At 40.2% G+C, this 21,066-nt stretch overlaps 1 protein-coding gene across 4 annotated transcripts in view; it reads left to right on the forward strand.

The window, feature by feature from the left end:
* Positions 1-21,066, forward strand: part of LIN52 (lin-52 DREAM MuvB core complex component) — a 46,339-nt gene that overhangs the window by 16,526 nt on the left and 8,747 nt on the right. Inside the window, exon 6 of one of the 4 annotated variants that reach the window (XM_054827242.1) lies at positions 17,603-18,688. The exons of 2 other annotated variants lie outside the window; for them this stretch is intronic. In XM_054827242.1, the coding sequence (XP_054683217.1) occupies positions 17,603-17,652 (50 nt within the window). In that variant the 3' untranslated portion in view covers positions 17,653-18,688. Of the gene's footprint in view, positions 1-3,178; positions 3,496-17,602; positions 18,689-21,066 lie in introns of those variants that run through there. One more of the 4 variants, XM_054827243.1, reaches the window with a different exon arrangement.

Genomic DNA, 21,066 nt, shown 5'->3' on the forward strand with positions numbered 1-21,066 from the left:
GGAAAAAAAAATCCTGTCTCACTAAAATTAATAGTGATGGAGAATTTACTACATACCTATTGTGAACTTTGCTATTAAAAATCCAGCTCTTGATCCTAATGTGAATTTGTCTGGGTGCTGAGACATTTTGAATTGTCTTCATCTTGCAGGAGGGTTTTTCTGTGGCTTTTTGAGTTCTAGCTGGAGATCAAAAAAAGGGTGCTTAATGCCATTGCCAGCAGAGTAAACATACTACCTCTTCTCATCATATTCATTGCAAGTTTGTTCTTCACCTCCCCCCTCCAGTGAAGTGCTGGCTCTTAGAAATTTATTTTGGTAATAAAACATTACTTTATGCCCATGAAAGCATGTTTGAAGGCTGTTTGTGGATTCTTTAAAGTGTCCAAGAGATTGTTGTTCCCTGAGCACACTGCAAACTCATATCATAATTAAGCCTGATGAATTAACATGCAGAAAGTTAAGCTCATAACTTCCAGTGGTTAACTTAGGCTCTTAAAATGTGGAACCAAACCTGTGGTTGGCATACTGTACTTCAGCTGTCAGTCCCAAAATGTTATGTTTTGATGGATTTTGGTTTATTCTTGTAGAAATTTTTGGTCACAATGAGGAGAGAATAAAGTTGTGTTTACTGCTTTTCACAGTTGTAAGTCTTGACAGTAAAGCTAAAGGATATAGTTCAGTTATTTTCCTGTGATTTATCTTACAATTTTTTACTGTAATTGGGGAGATGGGAATAGGAAACTCCATGCTGTGTAAGTAGAGATTTTCAGTTTGGAATTTAATTTTGAGGAGATATTTTTGCTGATTGGTTGCTATAGCACAGGCATGAGTGGAGGTAATTGTAAGGCGTCTAATAACCAATTAGGCAGATTTTGCTTGTGTGTTGTTTTAAGCACTGTTTTAGTGCTAGTGAAAGCTTATTATAATAAAGTTCAGCAGAAAATATTTTATATTGATAGGGCATTTCCATATGGAGAGCTTTCTGTGCTATGAGGCATATATCCACATATTGTTTGAACTGCACAAATTGCCAATTATTTTGGTTTCAATGTACAGTCATGTAAAATCTGACTTTCCAGATATTTGGTGATGTTTTACAAACATCTGTATTATAAATAATATGTTTGTCTTTAAGTCCTTGCACAACGTCTCCAAAACCTAATGTTACATTTTAAAGCTAGGTTCAGTGGTCATTGAACAAATATTAGCTCCCACTTTCTTCAAATGTGACTTCTGCTTTCTCACTCTGGGGTTTAGTCTCTGTTCTGCTGAACCAGGTAAAATCAGGTTTGGTCAGTAGCTGGAGGAGAATCCGTGGAGAGCCCAGGTGTTGCAATAGGCAGCCTTGGTGCCCTGCTCCCCGAGGGCTGCTGAACTGTTATCTTGTGGTAGCTCTAGAGGGCTCCCTGCTGTTGGAAATGTTACATTTCCAATGAGTTATGTGACAAAGATCTTAACCTGTTGGCCATTGAAGAACTCATAACACTTTTTTTGCAAATGCTAGCCTCATTGTCACCAGCAAAACACAGCATATGCAATTAGAATCTAATTTTATCCAGTGTCAATTAGAGATTCTCATTTTTATTCTGAACTGTGTTCCACTCTGCGTGTAAATGGCTGTCACTTAAGTTACAGCATGTAAGTAGCGTAGGAAATAATTTTTGTGTATGCGGTTTGCAAAGTTCCTTGTGTAAGTCACTAGAAGTATGATGTTACCAGCACTGACAAGAAAGACAGGAAATAATTATCCCAGCCTTTATTGTAACCATGCGGTTCGTTACTGTAGTAACCTTAGAAGTATGTGGGCATTGTTACGGGAGCGTTAGAAATAAATACATAAGATGGATGTCTAGGTGAGACAGGATGAAAGTGCAAATAGTAGTTTTCAGCAGTGTAATAGGCATTTGTCATCAAGTTGTATCAAGTGGCATTTAGAAAGGAAGGAATACCTATGTAGTACTCCTGGGTTTTATTTCCAAACCCTTCCTTTAGGTGTTATACAGGGACATGGATGTGCAGTATCATGCTGGGTTCAACTGGGTATTCTGTATCAGATTTGGTTACATTAAAATGGTTAGTTTGAACATGAGTCAAGCAGTTAAAGATAATAATGCTGTGTTCCCTAGTGTAATACTAAACTATTCTCTTACAGTTTTGTAGGTTTGCTTTTCCATATACATGGTTTCGTGCTGAAAGTGCATTGCATAAGGGAAGCTGATGGCTTGGGGAGCTACTGGTGACATTTGGGGGGGTTGACACGTGGATAAGAATGCAAGGCAGTTGGGTAGGTAAGCCCTTTTCGTTGAGTGTACGTGCTAACATAAGCAGCAGTATGTAATAATTTCAGTGCTAAAGCTGGTGTCTTAAACATAGCCAAGGAAGAAACATTTACTAACATGAATGACAACAGTTTGCATCTCCTGGAGCAATTGTCTTTGGTTTCAGAAAGCTGGTGCTGCGTTGCTTTCACTCAGTTGTGTTTTAAAAGCTGTGAAGAATAGAAATAACTAGAAATAACACCTGTGAAAACTTTAAGACTAGAAAACATCTGTGAAGACTAGAAATAACTGCAATGTGATTACAGTTTACATTCTCCAACGCGTTTGGGCAGCATGGTTTGGATGTCCATTATGGATGGTGCTGCAGTTTTCTGTGTGATAAAGAGCTTATGTATCGAGGGAGTGAAAATAACGTTGAGTTTGACACTCGGTGAGCTCCCTGGGAAGAACATGTGCGAGTGTCCTGCTTTACCTGCTCTGTGGTGAGTTCTGTCTTGTGTACTCTGCAAAGCCCTCGCTTGAAATCGCGGTTGTGAATTTACTGCTGAAGGGGGAAAAGGTGAAGTATGGCTGGATTCAGGAAGGGAACAGCTTATTTTATTTTCACTGGTAGCATCTGCAGTTCCCCAAGCAATGTGGGCTGGAGAAACTGGCTGTTGAGAGCCACATCTTGATTAGATGTTTGGGCCTGTTATAAAATCCTGTGATGTTTGCCAGTTCTGCCAGTGTGGAAATGCTCCTTATACAGTGGAGGAAAGGTGTTGAGAAATCTTTCCTGTAAATTCTGCTTTTTCCCTTCCTCTAGGAGCTACTTTTCATAGTAGGAAAAATACACCAAATTACCCTTGTCTGCATAAAACACAAACTAATAACAATTAAGCTATTGATTACTTTTTCAGGCAGTGAGAAGATGCTGCTTCTAGGATTTGTTTCCTCATGCCATCCCTGACTTCAGACACCTGCAACACACCGGTTCTGGTTGTAGATGAATTCAAATGTTCATTCTTCCTAGCGTTCTGGATGTATTTATTGGATGTACTACATCTTTTCATGTCTGACCACTGTAATTTGAGAGGAAATCATATCTTTTCTATTTGAGGGTATGGATTGTACTAGTTTAGTTGAAGTGGGGATTTTATATTGGTTTTAATACACTAGTGAAATTTTGTGTATTGAGATCTTCAGCAAATTAAAACTTTGTATGCAAGTATTGAGCTTGTGCTTGTAAATTCAGAGGATAAATGTAGGTGTGGCCAGTTTTAAACTACATGGAATTTTGGATTGTTATTTGAAATATATTTTCAAGTAATTGTAATTGAATGGAAATAATTTCTGTGAGATACAATATTGTGGAGTGGCATCTGTATCCTCCATTATTTATGCTTTGACTTGTTAGTTTTGAATACTTTCCTAGTCAGTTGATAATCACATCAGAGTACCGAAGTCACTGAACAAAATCTCTGATAAGTGTCTCAGAATTAGTGTTACAGAAATGCTCTCAATAGGTTTAACATGCTTCTATCTATACACTGTTAAACCCTGTCAGTTTTGCGATATAAATAATTTAGGGAAAAATGAATTAAAAATGCCCTTTGGCTGTTGAATCTGCCTGAGGGACATCCTCCTTGTTTACAGGATTTAGGGTGGTGAGGCACTGGAACAGGTTGCCCAGACAAGCTGTGGAGGCCCCCTCCCTGGCAGTGTTCAAGGCCAGGCTGGATGGGGCTTTGGACAACCTGGTCTAGTGGAGGGTGTCCCTGCCCATGGCAGGGGGGTTGGAACTAGATGATCTTTAAGGTCCCTTCCAACCCAAACCGTTCTATGATTCTACGATTTAAAAGTACAGTCCCTATGTTTACTTTCCAGTGGAGCTGTTCAAAAAAGTCACTAAATACAGAAGGGGATGCAGTGAAAGTTACTTGGCACAAATTTGTATGGAGAAGTAAAAGGAAATAAACGTTTTCTATAGTCTTCCATTCTAGTTATTTTATGGTTAAGTAACTATGGTGAGTAAAATTCAAGTGAATGAATATCAGAGATCACTACACAGCTGAAAGGGATAAAAAGAAAGTGTTTTTCACCAGTGGTGGCCTTGAACCTTGAGGCCTGTATATAAGCTTTATGTTATCTGAGGCTGTATCCTAATTGCCTTAAGATGTATTAAGTGCATGTATAAGTCTTTTCACTTCAAGGTCTGCTTTTTACTGAGTTCCCCATTTCTCTGTTTAAAACAATAGAAAAATGACTTGTGGTGGTCATTTCACTTTCTGGTAATCCAGCAGCATTGCTGAGCTTCTGTGTCTTGGTTTGAAAGTACAGTGGCAGTGTTTGTTTGCATTTTTAAAATCATTTCAGTTGGAATTATTATAGCACAAATAATTTAAAGGTTGTAACGGCTGAACTTTATATATGTAAATGCATATATTAGCGTTACCTGGCAGTTGTTTTCAGCACTATTCTGAATGTTTTATTGGAACTTTTTAAAATGCTTTTTTCTTTTTTTTTCTTTTTTTTAAATTATTTGGACCCAGTTTCACCACATCATCTGCTCCGTTTAGGAAACTTTGTTCAGCCAATCCACATCCTGAGCCATCAGGATGGTAATTCTCTAGTTGCAATGGGTGGCAATGCCTACCCTCTGAAGAGCTGGCTTGTGAATTCTTGTATGAGCTTCTGGCCCGAAATCTATTGATCACACTCGGGTCACAGTAGTGCATTTCCCGGGCTGAAGTTACAAAGTCCCTGGTCTCTAGGTTGCCCGCTGCTTCCCTGTTAGAATTCAGCATGCCAGACCCACGGCACCCCTGTCTTTCATGAATGGAATTCAAAAAGACACTTACATTTCCATAAATAAATTAGGAATTCAGTGGCTTCTTCCGGCTAATCAGGGCAGGCTGATAAACCTTGCTAGCTGTTTAATAAATGAATTGTGACTGATTACCTATTAATATGGACGCCTCAGGAATTCACCGTGGGGGAAGCAGAGCAGTGAAATAGAGAGGGGCATGGCCCCCTGGGAAATCAGGGCTTCATGTTTGCAGCTTAAATATCTCTGTGAAGTATCAATAAGGAGGTAATTGAATTTTGAACACAAACATGAGCGCCGGATGGATGAAGGAGAGGGGGGCTCTGATCATCTCTTCATGCCCCTTCATACTCCCCTCCCCTTTCCCTTAGAGACCACTCTAGTGAAGATAGATGCTAAATCCATTAAATAAAGATTAGACTCTGTCGTGGTAGAAAATGGCAGCTTAGCTAGATCCCTGGGCAAATTGGGACCTTTAGCAATACAGAAAATTAAAATATACATTTTTAACAAGCGTGCTGTCGACACAGTAATAATGACTGTGTGGCTTATGGGGTTTGCTCACCTTTCAGATCTGCTTTTGTTTGGTTATATCACTTGCGCTTGTTTTGAAACCAGCCTGCTTGGTGTCTCTGAAGCAGAGAAGACTTGGGGGAAGGAAGGTGGGTTTTTTTTTTTCCCCACCTTGCTTTCTGTCTTAAGTACTTTTTCTTGGCTCTTATGCTTGCAATAGCATAGAAGATCAGTACTCTTGTATTAGAATATGGAAATAAGTAACTTTGACTCCAGCATGCTCAGGTACATGTCCTGAAAAGTAGTTGGAAATAGTCTAGAGGAAGCATAGAGATGATATTGGAGAGTGAAATGTAAATGTGATCGGGCTTTTTTTAAAATGGGTTTTATTCTTTAAGTACATGGTTTTGTTTTTTATTTACTCCAGATCAATTTTTCTGAGTTCTACCATTAGGGAAAAGATTGGTATAGGGGTGTGCATTGTAAAATGTTAATGTTCTCTCTTGTCGTGCAATGAACCGTAGAAACACAGCTGAAATGGCCTTTAATGGGCAACAGTCTTCCTTTATAATACTGTGTTAGATGTAGAATGTGATCAGGCCGCCTTCACAACTTTGCATGCCCTATCCTGTGTTGCAGAAAGTCAGCAGATCCTCCTGGGTTTTGCAGGCAGAACCTCATCTGCCTGTACAAATAGGGGACCAATTGCCATACTAGAGAGACTGCTCCTCTTTTCCCAAATAAGATGATCATTCTGCAGAACAAAATCCAAAATTGTTTCTGTTTAATGTTTCTTAACAAGAAATGAGCCTAAACTTATGTGTTCCTGGGGGAAATTGCTGTTCCTTCTAGAAATTTTTCTCTTTACCCTGGATAGTTTTGAGAATGCAAAGAGAAAAAAGGGATTTATGCTTTGCCCAATTATAGTGGACCAAGACAGTCGTAACATGGGGACTTCTGTCTGGTCTTCCAGAACATCTCCCTGATAACATCACTTCCTTCTTTTCAGACTGCTCTGAAATTTTAGCAGTCATGCCTGGAAAACCCTTGATGCTGCATCCTCAGCTTCAGCTGCTAAGAACTGAACCCAGCATCGTCATCTTTGGTTTAGGAAGAACAAAAGTGGATGTTATTAAGTATAACAAAAGTATTAATATACATGGGTCCATTCCAGAGACAGTAATCAGTGTACCGGTAATGCCTTGGCTTCCATTAACTCAGAGTTGCTGCAGACATGGGAATGGTTTTCCATCTGTTTCCCAAACTATTATCTGCTTCCACATCCCCAGCAGTTTACTCACTTGTCTTTTGTCAGAGGGTTTTTGGGTTGGGAATATCTGTATTCTTTCATCCAGCCATGCTTCTAGCAAAGAAAAAAAATTACTAAGCTGGCTCAAGGATTCTGTTTCATGCTGTCGGCACCAAATTGAAAATGAACAAGCACCACCCTTAGCTAAATTGCAGTAATTGATTGTGTATGTGCTATAGCCTGTCTTAATTTAAGCAGCAGCCAAATTTCAAACCTGCCTTGGTAAAGGTAGATTACAGCATTGGGATTACCTTTAGCCAAGCATTGATCTTGGGCTCCTTTTCTCTTGGGACTTCCTGGCCTTTGTCCCCTTGCAAGGGGTCGGTTCCTCTCCTGAACCTCACCCTTCTCTCTCCATTTCTCGGTCTGCTAAATATTTATAACCCATCTAGTTTCCTTTAACCTTGGCTGGCCCCTTTCAAAGAAGTCACCAGTACCTTGACAGCCTATGTCCTTGTTTCTCTCATGCTACTGGCACCCTTAGCCTTACTGTATCACCTGTCCCTCTGCATATTTTTGAGATTTTTCTGCTGTCTTCTCCCTGCATATAAACTTAGACTGACTTTCTAGTTCAAGAGTCTTCCTTTGTGTATCCCAAATAAAAAAGGAGAATCTTGCTAGTTTGTTCTGTAGCTTCTGAAAGCGGGCATGTGCCAGGAACCTCACAAGCTTATGGCTTTCCACATATTAAGGCACTTAGTGATGCAGCATTTTAATTAAATTAACCAGAATTCGTAAATTGTAGATAGACAGATTTTCCAGATCATCTCAATATGAGCTTTTAGAGTGATCAACACTCTGCTGGTGTTTAATCCATCAGACTGCCATATGGAGTGTTGAAGAGCAGAATATCTGTTTGTTAACAATTGTTGTTTTTTCACGTCAGCAAGTATGATTTTCGTATTTGAGGACCTGGGAGTGCAATCTGTTGCTGCATCTCTTACACGAATTACATCAACCTCATGCCAGACCCCATTTCATGCCTATCCCTCTTTTTTACTGAATCCAGGTGATCCAGTAGGCTTTCCAAATGGCATATAGACCAAAGCGGGTCATTCTGCCAGAGTCTTCAGAAGTTCTTTGGTTACACTATCACAAGAGGAATGTGTCCAGATGTCCTTTATGAGAAATTATGGATAGCTGTAGTGTCAGTGGTTTCTGCAAACAGTTGTGACACTTTTAATGAAGCTTTGCAGTTTGAACAATCAGAATATAAGTTATAATTCACAAAAGTCAGAAAGCTGTTCCTCACCTTCAAGATCAAGCCAACCTTTTATTTATTCTGTATTAATACCTGTCTTCAAATTCTAGGATATTTTCTGTGTTGGACTTCCTTAGCAATAGAAGTTACCTGTCTCTTCAGAGTAGTGGTCTGTTCCATTTCGTTGACATACAAGTCTGTTTCTACTCCTTTAGCTGAGTGAACACTGCCAGTTGTTGGTCTTTCTGATGGGAAAAATACTCTTCAGGCAAGAGGGGAAAAAAACCCACCTTCCTATCTTGTGACTTTTCCATTGCTGTCTTCAGAAACAAGTATTGGCCATTCTGGCTGGATGGGAGATGGGATGGGCCCAGTGCAGAGATATGTTTTGTAACCTAGGCATCAGGCTCTTCTCATCAGATCTAATTTAAGATATTTTCCACTGTCAGAACCCCCTGAATTCTCCGCAGGAGTAACATGCAATCATTTTTATGCATCTGAACATTTTCAGAACTGTTGGCTTATTTGCTTTCTTGGATGCATTGACAGAGTGTGGGGAATAAGAAGTGCTTATTAAGACAACTTTGGTTTTCATCTCTGTTTAGGTAAGGTATGAAGAGGAGGGAACTGTTGGCATGTGTTGATGATATTAGATGGAAAACAGTGGGTTCTAACCTTTATTAGACTTGTCCATCTTACCCAGCAGATGGCATTGAAAATGTGCCTGCTGCTCTCTCTTCTTGCTAAGCAGTGCCTTAACTGAAATCCTATAGGCTGTACGCTTCCCTTTTCTCTGGTGCATAGCTGCAGATCACTTCCTAAAGAGGATTTTGAGTGCCCCCTGCCTAGTGGGTAAAACAAAACCCAACACATCCATGGATTAATGAGAAAGGAATTTAAGGCTGGTGTGCTGTACCCTGCACAAAATCCGTTTTCAGGATTTCAAAGTATTCCTTTAAACATTTAGCATTTGGACAAACCCTAGTAGTAGTCTGCTTTTTCCTGACTGACTTTGTTTGTCTGTCATCTGCTTGTCTGCCAGTCATCTTGGTATTTGTGTGATGTGGGCAAATAAGCAGTGATCTTTCAATAAGCTCAGCACTAAAGGCAGTGTTAAGCACTCATCCTGTACTGTGAGTAGTCCCGCAGTACTCACTAGCTCAGACGTTCTGGTGGATTCCCAGAGAGGGCACAACTTCTTCAAGCCAGTGGCAGCATCTGTCCTGGTGAGGGACATCTCATAGGCTAGTGACAGTAGGAGTTTGTAGGGCCTTTGCATGTGGGTCACTGGAAATTGTGGATGTTGATGACTTTTAGAGGGGATGTCACTTCGCTTCTAATTAAATCATGAAGATGTGGCATGTAGATGTAGAGTAACGCTTCAAATGGTAACTGGCTATGGCAACAAAGCTGAGAAGTGAAAAATCTTTACCATGCATGAAGAGAACTTCAGTTCCATAGTACATGTTGTTTCCTGTCTTTTTTTGTATTCTTTTATCTTTATCCTTTCTTTTTTAGTAAATATGCTGTTTAATACTATTTCTGTACAAGCGTTACTGTACTCATATGCAAGGTAAAGTGGTTTATTACTCCTCAGCATCCAAATAATTTGAAAGAAACGATAAAATTTATGTACATGAAACACAATTATGATGCGAATTAGCATGAATGCCCACATCAGAACTATGTAGCATGGCTTTATTTGCCTGATATTGTTAATATATTGTTCTATATTGTGCTTGTAAGTTAACAACGTACCTATTTCAGAGTATTTAGATCACACTGGGGGCTAATGAACATTGCTACCTTTCTAGAACAATGGGATTAAAAACATCTTCTACCAGCCCTTTCATTTCCTTTATATATGAGCACCTGAATATATGTGAAAACCAGAGCTTTTTACTCTCTCCTCCTCCTATTCCCAACCAATCGTCTGTGATCCCTCTCTTTTGATGACTATGACCACCACTGCTATTCTGTCCCTCATTTAGCCTTGTGACCAAGTATAATGCTTGACTCTCCAGTAAGTCCAGGCATCCAAGCTATAATCTAAATCTTCTACCATTTTTCTATATAACACCTATGGAATAAAACCTTTCCTATCTATCCACATAGCTCTTACCCAAGTTCATATCATCTTACACCTTTTCCAGAATCTTTTACTCCGATCTTAACAAATCTCATTCCAGTTGCAAAGATCAGCTCATCATTTTGGCTATGGTCAAGATCTCCACACATTTCTCTATACACTTTGGTATTGTATGAAACCACTTTTTTCTCTTTTTGTGCTTTATCTACTATACTGCATCCAGTAACAGAAAGACAACAAGGACTTCCAGTCTATCAAGAATGCACATTGCTATGAGCCATTGAGTTGTGGTCAACAGCTCAATGTCCAAGTGGAGAATGGTGACGAGTGGTGTCCCTCAGGGGTCGGTACTGGGACTGGCACTGTTCAACATCTTTGTCAGCGACATGGACAATGGGATTGAGCGCACCCTCAGCAAGTTTGCCGATGACACCAAGCTGCATGGTGGGGTCGACACACTGGAAGGAAGGGATGCCATCCAGAGGGACCTTGACAGGCTGGAGAGGTGGGCTCGTGCGAACTGCATGAAGTTCAACAAGGCCAAGTGCAAGGTCCTGCACGTGGGTCGGCGCAATCCCAAGCACAGCTATAGGCTGGGTGAGGAATGGATTGAAAGCAGCCCTGAGGAGAAGGACTTAGGGGTATTGATTGATGAGAAGCTCAACATGAGCCGGCAGTGTGCGCCTGCAGCCCAGAAAGGCTGCATCAAAAGAGGTGTGACCAGCAGGTCGAGGGAGGTGATCCTGCCCCTCTACTCCGCTCTTGTGAGATCCCACCTGGAGTACTGCGTCCAGCTCTGGGGGCCCCAGTACAGGAGAGACATGGAGCTGTTGGAGAGAGCCCAGAGGAGGGCCACAAAGCTGATCAGAGGGCTGGAGCACCTCTCCTATGAGGACAGGCTGAGAGAGTTGGGATTGTTCAGCCTGGAGAAAAGAACGCTCCAAGGAGACCTAATTGTGGCTTTCCAGTATCTGAAGAGGGCCTGCAGGAAAGATGGTGAGGGACCGTTTATGAGGGAATGTAGTGACAGGACAAGGGGTAATGGGTTTAAGCTGAAGGAGGGTCGATTTAGATTAGATGTTAGAAAGAAATTCTTTACTGTGAGAGTGGTGAGGCACTGGAACAGGTTGCCCAGAGAGGTTGTGGAGGCCCCATCCCTGGAATCATTTAAGACCAGGTTGGATGGGGCTTTGGGCAATGTGGTCTAGTGGAGGGTGTCCCTGCCCATGGCAGGGGGGTTGGAACTAGATGATCTTTAAGGTCCCTTCCAACCTAAACCATTCTATGATTCTATGATTGCTGTGTTTTCTAAGAAACTGGTTTCCCTGCACACTTTGGAGGCATACTCTGTAAACATCCAGGGAGCTAGCTCATCCTCCTTCCACCTGCTGTACAGTATGTATAGAAATCTTGATAACTGTTAAGATGATGTGTTGTGCACGTGATACTTTCCAGTGTTGTCTCAGCTGCATGCCTCTATTTTCTGTCGGTATTTATATAGCATCTCTCCTAAGCTCCTCAGGGCAGAAATAACTTGTCCTGTGTTTGTACACCACATAACAGAGTGGATACTTGATCAATAGCAAGAACTTACAGGTATGAAAATAATTATTCAAGATGTACATCAGCATTGCTAGCTAGCTGTATTTGTTTAAAGGTATCTGTCAAGCTACCATCCTGGCTGTTTTCTTCTCTTTTTGTTGACATTTTGTTGAACATGTTGGCTTCCTCTGCTTTGGTATTACATGTCCTAACAGCAGATATGTATGGAATAAACTTTGTGGAGTATTCTCAAAGGGCTTCAATAATATAAAAACAGTCTTCCACAGGAGTGTTCAAGGCTCTTTTGACTGACTGCTGAAGAAGCAGTTCTAGGAAATGCCACAAAAGGTACGCCTGATGTTTAGGACCAGTTTCTGTGGCTTTTACCTTTTTGAACCTACCTGGACTCTCCAAATCAGAAATATAATAACTAAGCTGTACATGCAGTCAGATCTTAAATAAGCTAAACTGATAGTTTGGAGGCATTTGTGTCTTTCTGTACATTTATATGACGTTTTTAACTTAGGTACCTCAGTCAGGAACCTTAATTTAGCTGGCATGGATCTAAGCTTTGGATCTAAACCGCTATTCATGAAACTAAAATAGAATTCCCTTGTTGCATAGTAATTCTATTCCCACAATCTTGGAACTTGACAGAGAAAAGTCTATACCTATTCCTGGGTGGTGGAACCTGAGGGATGGAGAAGTCACATAACAGGAGCGACTGCATCAGGAATAGGAAACCAGGTTTCCATTTGCAGGCTAAAGTGCTGTCTGCTGAGGCATGCTGTCAGTCTAGCCCAATAATTGCATCCATCACATAAAACTTTACCTCTAAGTAATGCAACTCTTGTTGTATTTGAGATAACGCTTTCTGACACCAAAATAATATCATTCAGAACTATTATCGGAAACAGAAGAGGACATACTTGAAGTTCAAACGTGACAGCAATTAGTCACAGCCTTGCTTTTACTTCTGTTATAAAATACCAGAAGGGAGAGAATAGAGTAAAATCCATTCTCTGGACCTGCACTTTCTGTATAAATTACAGGCTGCTTGGAGGCCCATAATGTTTTAAAATGTTTTATGTCTTGTATGTAAATAGCAAAATCTTTTTTTCAAGAAGTTGTGAAGTAATTGTAATTTGCTGTTATTTCTGGTTAGGTAAGTCTGAGAAAGTTAACATATGAAGTATGATCTTCATGTGCATTTGTGATCAAAGTTTTAGTTTTAGTTCAACTACTCTGATGTAGTCTTTTTCCTTAACAAAAGTTTGTCATTTTGGTAGGTTTGTAAAGAGTAGGTTTCAAAATAATTGGCATAAGTTGACATGGATAGAAGGTGGTGACAAGGCTCTTTATTTGGGCCAACTTCACTTGATAGTTCTTTATACTTGGACTGATAAGAATAGTTATGCTAAGTTGTTCTGATACTCTGTATGTTGTTTTATTATAGGATTTTGATATTTCTAAACTGAAAGCTTGCTGTTCAGCAAGCTATCTGAACTTGAATTTAGTAAAAACAAAGTAATGGGAGTTTGTGTGCAGTTGGTAAATGTGGCAGCGTTTAACTGTGTTTTGCATGTACCCCTCAAGCCTCCTGAGCTCCTGGGGTGGTCCAGAACAGCCGGGTGGAAACACAGTCCCCAGCTTGGCAAGGCTGAGCGGATTGTTCTACCTTAATGTCTACCTTAATGTCTTCAGGCTTGAGTGAAGCTCCAAGACACAGCAAATTATTGTGCTGTTTCCCACCTTTTCTGCTTGATTTTAATAATCATGTGTGCTTTACAGCTCTCATTTCTGCGTAAGGTTTCATAATCTTTTCCCACGAAGGAAGGAAGTCTCATTCTCTTTTTTGTAGCTTCAGATACTCTGTCACTTCAGGCAGTCTTTTGGTAGGAATAATTTTGAGATAGTGTGAAATACACTATTCACTTCTAGAGAGCTGCTTATAAATCAAGAGTTTTCTTCATGAGAATGTGGAAGAAAAAAAAGTGGATCTCTGATTTTGAAAGGTAGCACAGTTGTTATTTTATATCTCTACAATTGAGAAGATAAATTGAAAATTCCTATTGACTTCCAACCCTGAAAAGAATAAGGGGGGGGTTTCAGAAAAAAGTAATGGAAGCCAGTCAGATTAAAAGTAGCAAAAAGGAATGCTTTTTCAACAGGAATAATTTGATGTGGAACTTTCTGCCACACTGGGATTTTTTTTTTTTTGACCAAGTACTTAGCAGCTATTGAAAAGGAATCGGGCAATTAAATGGATGATGAGAACATTTCTAGTTACAGAAGAATAAAATATAAAATGAAGTAGAAAATACCAACTGCTTCAGGATATAAAACAAGCACTTGAAGAGGAGGAATCTTTAAGAGATGATTATTCCATATGTCTTCATAATGGAGTTCCTTGCTTTTTCTTTTTCTCGGTGATGCTTCTGATACTGGGTGCAGTCCGACAGGATACCTGACTGGATAGATCTCTGATCTGCCCTGCTCTATCAATTCCTGTGTTCATTTACTGTTTTTATGACTACAGACCAGACAGATTCTTGTTTAATAGGAAATAAGATTTCTACAATATACTGTATTACTTTTTTAGCGACTAGTCTTAGATCCTATCTATTGATAGGATTTTCTATACAAGATTTTAGTCAGTGATATAGAATGTAAATTCAGAGCATGCTCTGAGTTAAATCTCTAGAGAGAACATTATTATTAAACCCTTTTGAGGGTGTCCCTAGTGGCAGCTCCATAGAGCAGGTGGCCTGCACGGCACGAGCACACAGGGAGTCAGGAGCCTGTGTCTTATCAGAGCATATAATCTAAAAATCACTCAGCCTGTTTCTCTCTCCTGGGGAGATGACGACGATGACACAGGACTCTTATGCTAAAACCTAATTGTTAACCTGCAGAAGACGTCATTCAACACAAATCCCAACAGAAAAGGGCTGGGTGATAGATGTTTCTGGGTAACAAGCCAAGCTGTCATTTGGTTTTCAACAGATAGTTCTCTGGGTTGCCTCAAGATTTTCACGCCTAGTACCTGGCTTACGTGAAAATAGCATATTAATTAAAAAAAAAAAGCATACAATTTCTGTTTACTAATGGATGCATATAAAACTTGGAGAAGCAAACAATTCCTCCCCTGTCTCAGAGCACGAAATGCACTGACTCTTGTCTATGGTGCTCAGGTTTCCTGGAACAATAAGCAAAGCAGTGGCTGGATGGAGGGTTAGAGGCTAGGAAACAGTGTTGAACAGGAATATACAGCAGGTAGGTAATATTTGGGAAAGGAATGTAGGATTGCATATACATCTGTTGATAGAAGCATGGCCAATAGATCGCAGGAGGTGATTGTCCACCTCTACTCAGCATTCATTAGACTGCATATGCAATGCCACATCCAGTGGTGTTCTCCATACCCCAGCATGAGGAAGACGTTGGTAAGCTAGAGTGAGTTCAGTGGAGGGCCACCAAGATGATCAGGGGGCTGGAGCACTTGCCCTGTGAACAGAGGCCGAGGGAATGGGGCTTCTTCAGCATGGAGAAGAGGTGACTTCACAGGGACCTGCTGGCTGCCTGCTAGTGCCTATGAGGAGGTTATTGAGAAGATGGAGTCAGCCTCTGCACAGTGCTGCATGGTGGGATGACAAGAGACAATGGTCATAAATTGGAGCAAGAAGGCTTCTGACTGGATTCAAGAGAAAACTTTTTCAGCACGGAACAGTTAAGTATTAGAAGGATTGCCAAGAGAGGTTCCATCCATCCATGGATGTTTTTAACACTTGTCTAACTAAAGTCCTGAGCAGCCTGTCTGTTCTGAACAGAAGGTTGACTGGAGACCTGCCAAGGGCCTTTCAAACTGAATGATTCTCTGATTCTGCACAATTTTCCTCATATGATATTATACTGTATACCTTATCATTTGATCTGTTGTCATAGATTAAATTTTCTTCACTCATCACTTTTTACTTATATCTTCTTTTTACTTATACCTCTTCTACTCTGCTGTGCCTTTCTACCTCCAAATATGTCTGATAGTCCCATTGTCACTGGATCATGGAGCCTTCTTGGTTCTCCTGGCTTCCAAATTTTCTCCAATGCCCCTCAACCCTCAGATCAATCTCACCAGTCACTAAATCTATGGAGACTCCTCATGGCCAACACCACCTTCTGCTTTACTTTCTGAGCTGTCTTGTAGATGGTTTGCCTTCTGCTTTGCTGCAGTGCCTGTATTGTTGGTTTCCAGTGATGGATGGAGAACACTAGTCTGGTCATTAAAAGATAGCTATGGCACTGTATTCAGCTTGCATAAGAGAAGAAGGTAATGGTAGACATAGCCTCAGACCAGTGGTATGGATGGACTGCGAATATAAATGAAGAGATTTTGGGAAGCAAAAGAGTACCAAAGCTTACTGGGCTGCTCTCAGTAGACCTTCTGGAGGAAGAAATAATGTTGTTTTGTTTGTTTTGGCTTGGTTTTTTTAGCAATGACAATTGACTAGTATGCTTTATTTCTGGGTTTCAAGAAACTGGAGTTTCTTCTGGCCACTACTCTCAGGAGATATCTGCAGACTCTGATGCCTTTGCATTTCTTGTATTTGAATCATGTCTTTGAGCTTTTCTTCAAAACCCATGGGTACTAGAAATGTGAGCGTGTTTATGAAAAATGTTCTCGTATTTCTTCATGGGTCTGGGAGGGTTTATTTTTGGATGCATCTTTTACATCTCCTTTTACAGCTGGGCCTTGCTTGGTTGCCTTTGAGCTCATAAACAGCTAAATTCTAATAATGGTAACAGAGCCTACATTCTTTATATTGTAGTATCTATTCCAAACAGCCCTGAGTGGTATTACAATTTTCTTATCAAGCAGGTCAGATTAAAACTACTCAGTAACAACAATTTTCCCATTATTTTCAACTCTTCCAAATATACATTTATTTTCTTTATTCATTTGAACTTGACTTTAGTAGCATTTGGATGCTGGAAAAAGTGTAGCATTTCTAAATCAGTGCATTTCCTCAGATGTTTTGTGACCAACTTGGAGTTGGTAAAGATGGTTTTGAATTCCCTGAACCCTCTTCTGGACTTTAAAATATTCCTCAGCTCAGAGTATTGTTGCCAGGAGGAGAGGATTGTGGCAGGCAAAGCATGTGAAACTAGTTAGTAGTAGAAACGAAAAAGCTGGACTCAAGCAAGCAGTGTATATACTGGGAAGGATGAGGACAGGGATAAGGGTAGCCATTAAAGAAAGATTCATGTGGAGGGAAGAATGAAATGATGGAGGCAATTATGAAGGTTTTCTTCTGCAATCCACAAACTGTGTATTGCTGCTCTTCCATAGTTCTGGTTTAAGCAAGGTTGAGACTTTAGCCTTGGAACACTGAGATTTCAATCATTTACTTGTATTTGCTCATACAGACCTTTTACTTGGATTTTTTTGAAATTATAGATGTCCTCTCTGTAATTCCATGTGTTGTATTGTACTAATAGCAAAAGGAATCTTATTTGATTCACACATGAAGTAAACTAATATAATTCAGTCATAAAAATGTGAATCTTCTTTTCATAGAGACCTTCAATATTGATAATTCATTGTTGTGTCAGGGGCTACAGTCATCTACATGGAAAAATGTTTCAGTAGGGAATCTCAGGATTAGAAAACTTTTAAAAAAATTAGTCTGCTTTTTAAAGACAAGACATACCTCAAATAGAGACTACCTGAGTATGAGCTTCTCTCATCCAGATATCTCTTCCCATGAAGCTTGTTGGCAGAAGTTAAATTTGAAAATTCAGTTCTGCTTCACAACTCAAGCCATTAGCTGACCTACTGACAGGGGCTTGTTTCTGCCTTTTGCAGGTCAAGGATACCCCACCATTCTTGAACCAGAGCTGCAAGCCTCCCCATAAACACGCCTTGATGTCTTCTGATTGGATTTGTGTGTCCTGGCTTGCATAACTATACAGCTTGTATCCCAACATTATTAGCCAAAAAGGAGTATAGGGACTTACATAATCATTACACGATTATTTTTCAGTAACTGTACTGTAAATATGTAATTCTCTCTACTCCTAATAACTCTTAATCCCTTTGTTCCTATTGGCTCTTGGGCTCAGATTTGCCATGGCCTGCATGCCCCAGCCACTGATAAGACTTGAAAAAACTGTTACTTGCAAGGTTCACCTGCTTTGCTCCCAACCAGTAAATACCTGCTCCCCAGCACAGGCAGGGCCACCACATCATGGTGGACCATTTTGTGGGAGTTTGGGCAGCACTTCTGCCTGCGTGCCTTCTGAGAAGGGTCCATTCACCTCCAGAAACTTTTCATACCTGGCCACTTGCATACATTCAGTGCAGACCTCTCCACCTAGCTTATTCATGGTTTTTTTGCTCAAGAGTTCTTGAGCAAACAGTTCTGACTTCATCTCTGCGTGCTGCTAGGTGAAGAAGATGCCTCTCTGATATACTGTGGTGAGAAAAGTAAATCATCAGGAATTCTTGGGCCTCTGCAGGGGCTGGGAGGCCAGAAAGAGTTTATTTTCCTTTTGGTACAAGCAGGTTGGAAAAAAAAAAAATTCTTCAGAGTGCTTCTTGTTAAAACATGCCCCATTTCTATCCCACTATTTGCTCCATACATCTGTGGGACTTGGTGGTCAAAGCTCTCCCAAGCAGTAGCTGTTCCAGTAATAACTTATGCTAGTAAAGTCCCTTTCAGGTGTAACTGAAAATATTCAACTTCGATGTAAAATTGACTTTCATACTGCTTTTACTATTAGAAGTAGAACTTGAATTTCTTTCTTTAAGCCTTATAAAATATTTGAACATCATTTTTCTGTGTTTAATTAGCTTCATGAGTCAGTGTCTGGTCTTAGGTCTTGACATTTTTGGTGTGTGAATTTTTTTTGTGTATTTGACTTTGGCTTTATTCCAGAATAAATATTTTAAGCTGCTAGTTGTGTGTGGGTTTTTTGTCTCTGTTCTGAGACTAGGGGGCAGACATAACCAGCACTGAGAGAAGTGAACTGTATAAACCACAATTAGAATTGCAGTGCACAGGTGTCTGAAAATCTTATACAATTGCCAAGCTATTTGTTTCTCAAATGAGAGGGGCTTTGGGAGTGTATTTTGGAGAATAAAGGGAGCAGAAGGCCTTCCTTTTGGATGTTAGGGTTGTGATGGTTGGTTGTTGTTTTTTTTTTTAAATTCTTCCAGACTTGATACATTTGATATCTTTACAGAACCAGCGTAATGAATGGTTGAAAGTGATCTACTGCAGCTGGTGATGGAATTTATAACTGCCTTCAGATAGGAATCAACATTTAAGAATAAGAATTTCTTGCATGCTAGCTTTTCTTTGAGCATCAAATTAAGTCTTGTGGTTTAAAAATCTGAATGCCAACGTTCAAAGTAAGATGGCTTGTAATGATATTAAAGGAGAATGGCTTTAGCATCAGGGTTATGGGTGAGTTCTGTTGCAGGTACTTGAGGATCTTTTGGGGAAGGTAGGCATCTTAAATCTCTATGCTAGTCATATACAAAGTATTATTGCAATGAAAAAATAGTGAAGCGAATAAACAGCATCTCACAGTACAAGATACTCGATGTATCTAGCGTCCCAGCGTTCACTGTATTTTGCAATTTAGTGCACAATAATTTTTTTAGTTCTGTATTTCTGTATGCTTCACTGTGTCAGATCTGTATTCTTGGGATGTGAGGTTCCATTAAAAAATAAATAATAATCGCAGCCCCCGCTCCCCCCACGTACACTCATTTTCTATAATATGGTAATGATATCACCGTAGCAGTAATTACGGGTCATCTTCATTTCTTTCATCTCTGCTGGTTCTGATGGCTTCATTCCTTTGACGGAGAAGATTTGGCTCTGGGTGCTGTGATTATTTTGTTAAGCATTATTCGAATAGACAGGAGTGAGAGAAATTAATCAATCCAAATGCAATTAGCATCATGTTTAACCCAGTGATGGACGTCTCAAGGTGAAACAGCCAGGGGAGTTTCAGACATTATTATTCAATCCAGTGGCTCTTATCTAAATTATAATCAAGAGAGGTTTTTATTGGCTTTGCAGAGAGACGATGTAACTCTTTCCCTGCTTTGGGGGTCAAAGGGATCAGGTCTTTGGCCCCACTGGATGTTGGCTGCAACCAGCACCTAGAAGTGGGAGGTACTGTAGGAGTTTCCTTTAATGTGGGGGTCACTCAGGACACCATATCTGCACATCCTAATATCCGTGACCTGGAACATAAGTTTAGTAGCTCCCTGGGCATTGGCAGGGATGTCATTGCCCCTTGCTTCAGGTGTTTTCATTGACTGGCTCTACCCATCTGTACGTGAATGAATACTGTTTGTAGTTTTTGCATTCGAAGCTGTGTGAGCATCACTGTTTGCAGCTGAATGCAAACAGAATGGTACTGCCTTGCAAGGTAGGGAAATGTGATTAGGAGAACAAGGTAAATTATTCTGCAGAGAAGGAATCTAATTCTTTTTAGAGCGAATATAATTTTAGTATTTATTGATAGCAACAATAACATTTTTGAGGATATCTTAATCTACAGCAGATCCGTTAATCACCATTCTGGATAATCCTGAACGATCTCTGAGATCTCTTATCAGGTACGCGATAAAACACCATTACTGTGGGTGGAGAAAAACAAGGTGGAAAGAGGCCACATGAGGATTTCATGATTCAGGAAAGCATTAGGTATTTGTTTCTAATTCTAGCTCCAGCTAACACTCACTAAACTCTTTCAGTGGTTTCAAACTTTTATCAGTCTCAGCTATTTACCCCGCTTCAGACACGACTGTTTTCATAGCACACTGGGAGGAGTGGTCCATGTGCCTCACCTGCTCTGATTCACAGCCTGGCTTTGTGCAAGCCTCCACCTTCTTTGGCATTGCAAAACAAGTCATGCTAGACTGGGAACTACAGGTGAAGTAAGGGCAGATTCTGCTGTCTCGTTCACCAAGGGAAGTACAGTGATGTTTTGTACCGAGGGTGGTGTTAATATTTTAAAATGCTGCAGCAAGACTTGACAGACCTCATCTTTCAGAGCCTGAATTCTAGCACGGTTGCTGACTCCTTTAGTATACATCTGTACATAACTCCTTACTGAGGCTGTGACCCCATCTGTAAGATGGGAATTAAATCACTGTATGTCTCAAGAATATTGTGAAGCTTGATAAACTTTGTGAGCGCTTTGATATTGATTATTGAAAGATGCCACAGTAATGCAAGCTTATTCCACCTGGAGCTTTATGCTGATTCTGTCGTCTTACCTGAAAAATGTGTTTCAGGAGTGCTAGAT

Source organism: Grus americana, chromosome 5, assembly GCF_028858705.1.
Source record: "Grus americana isolate bGruAme1 chromosome 5, bGruAme1.mat, whole genome shotgun sequence".
NCBI classification, from domain to species: domain Eukaryota; kingdom Metazoa; phylum Chordata; class Aves; order Gruiformes; family Gruidae; genus Grus; species Grus americana.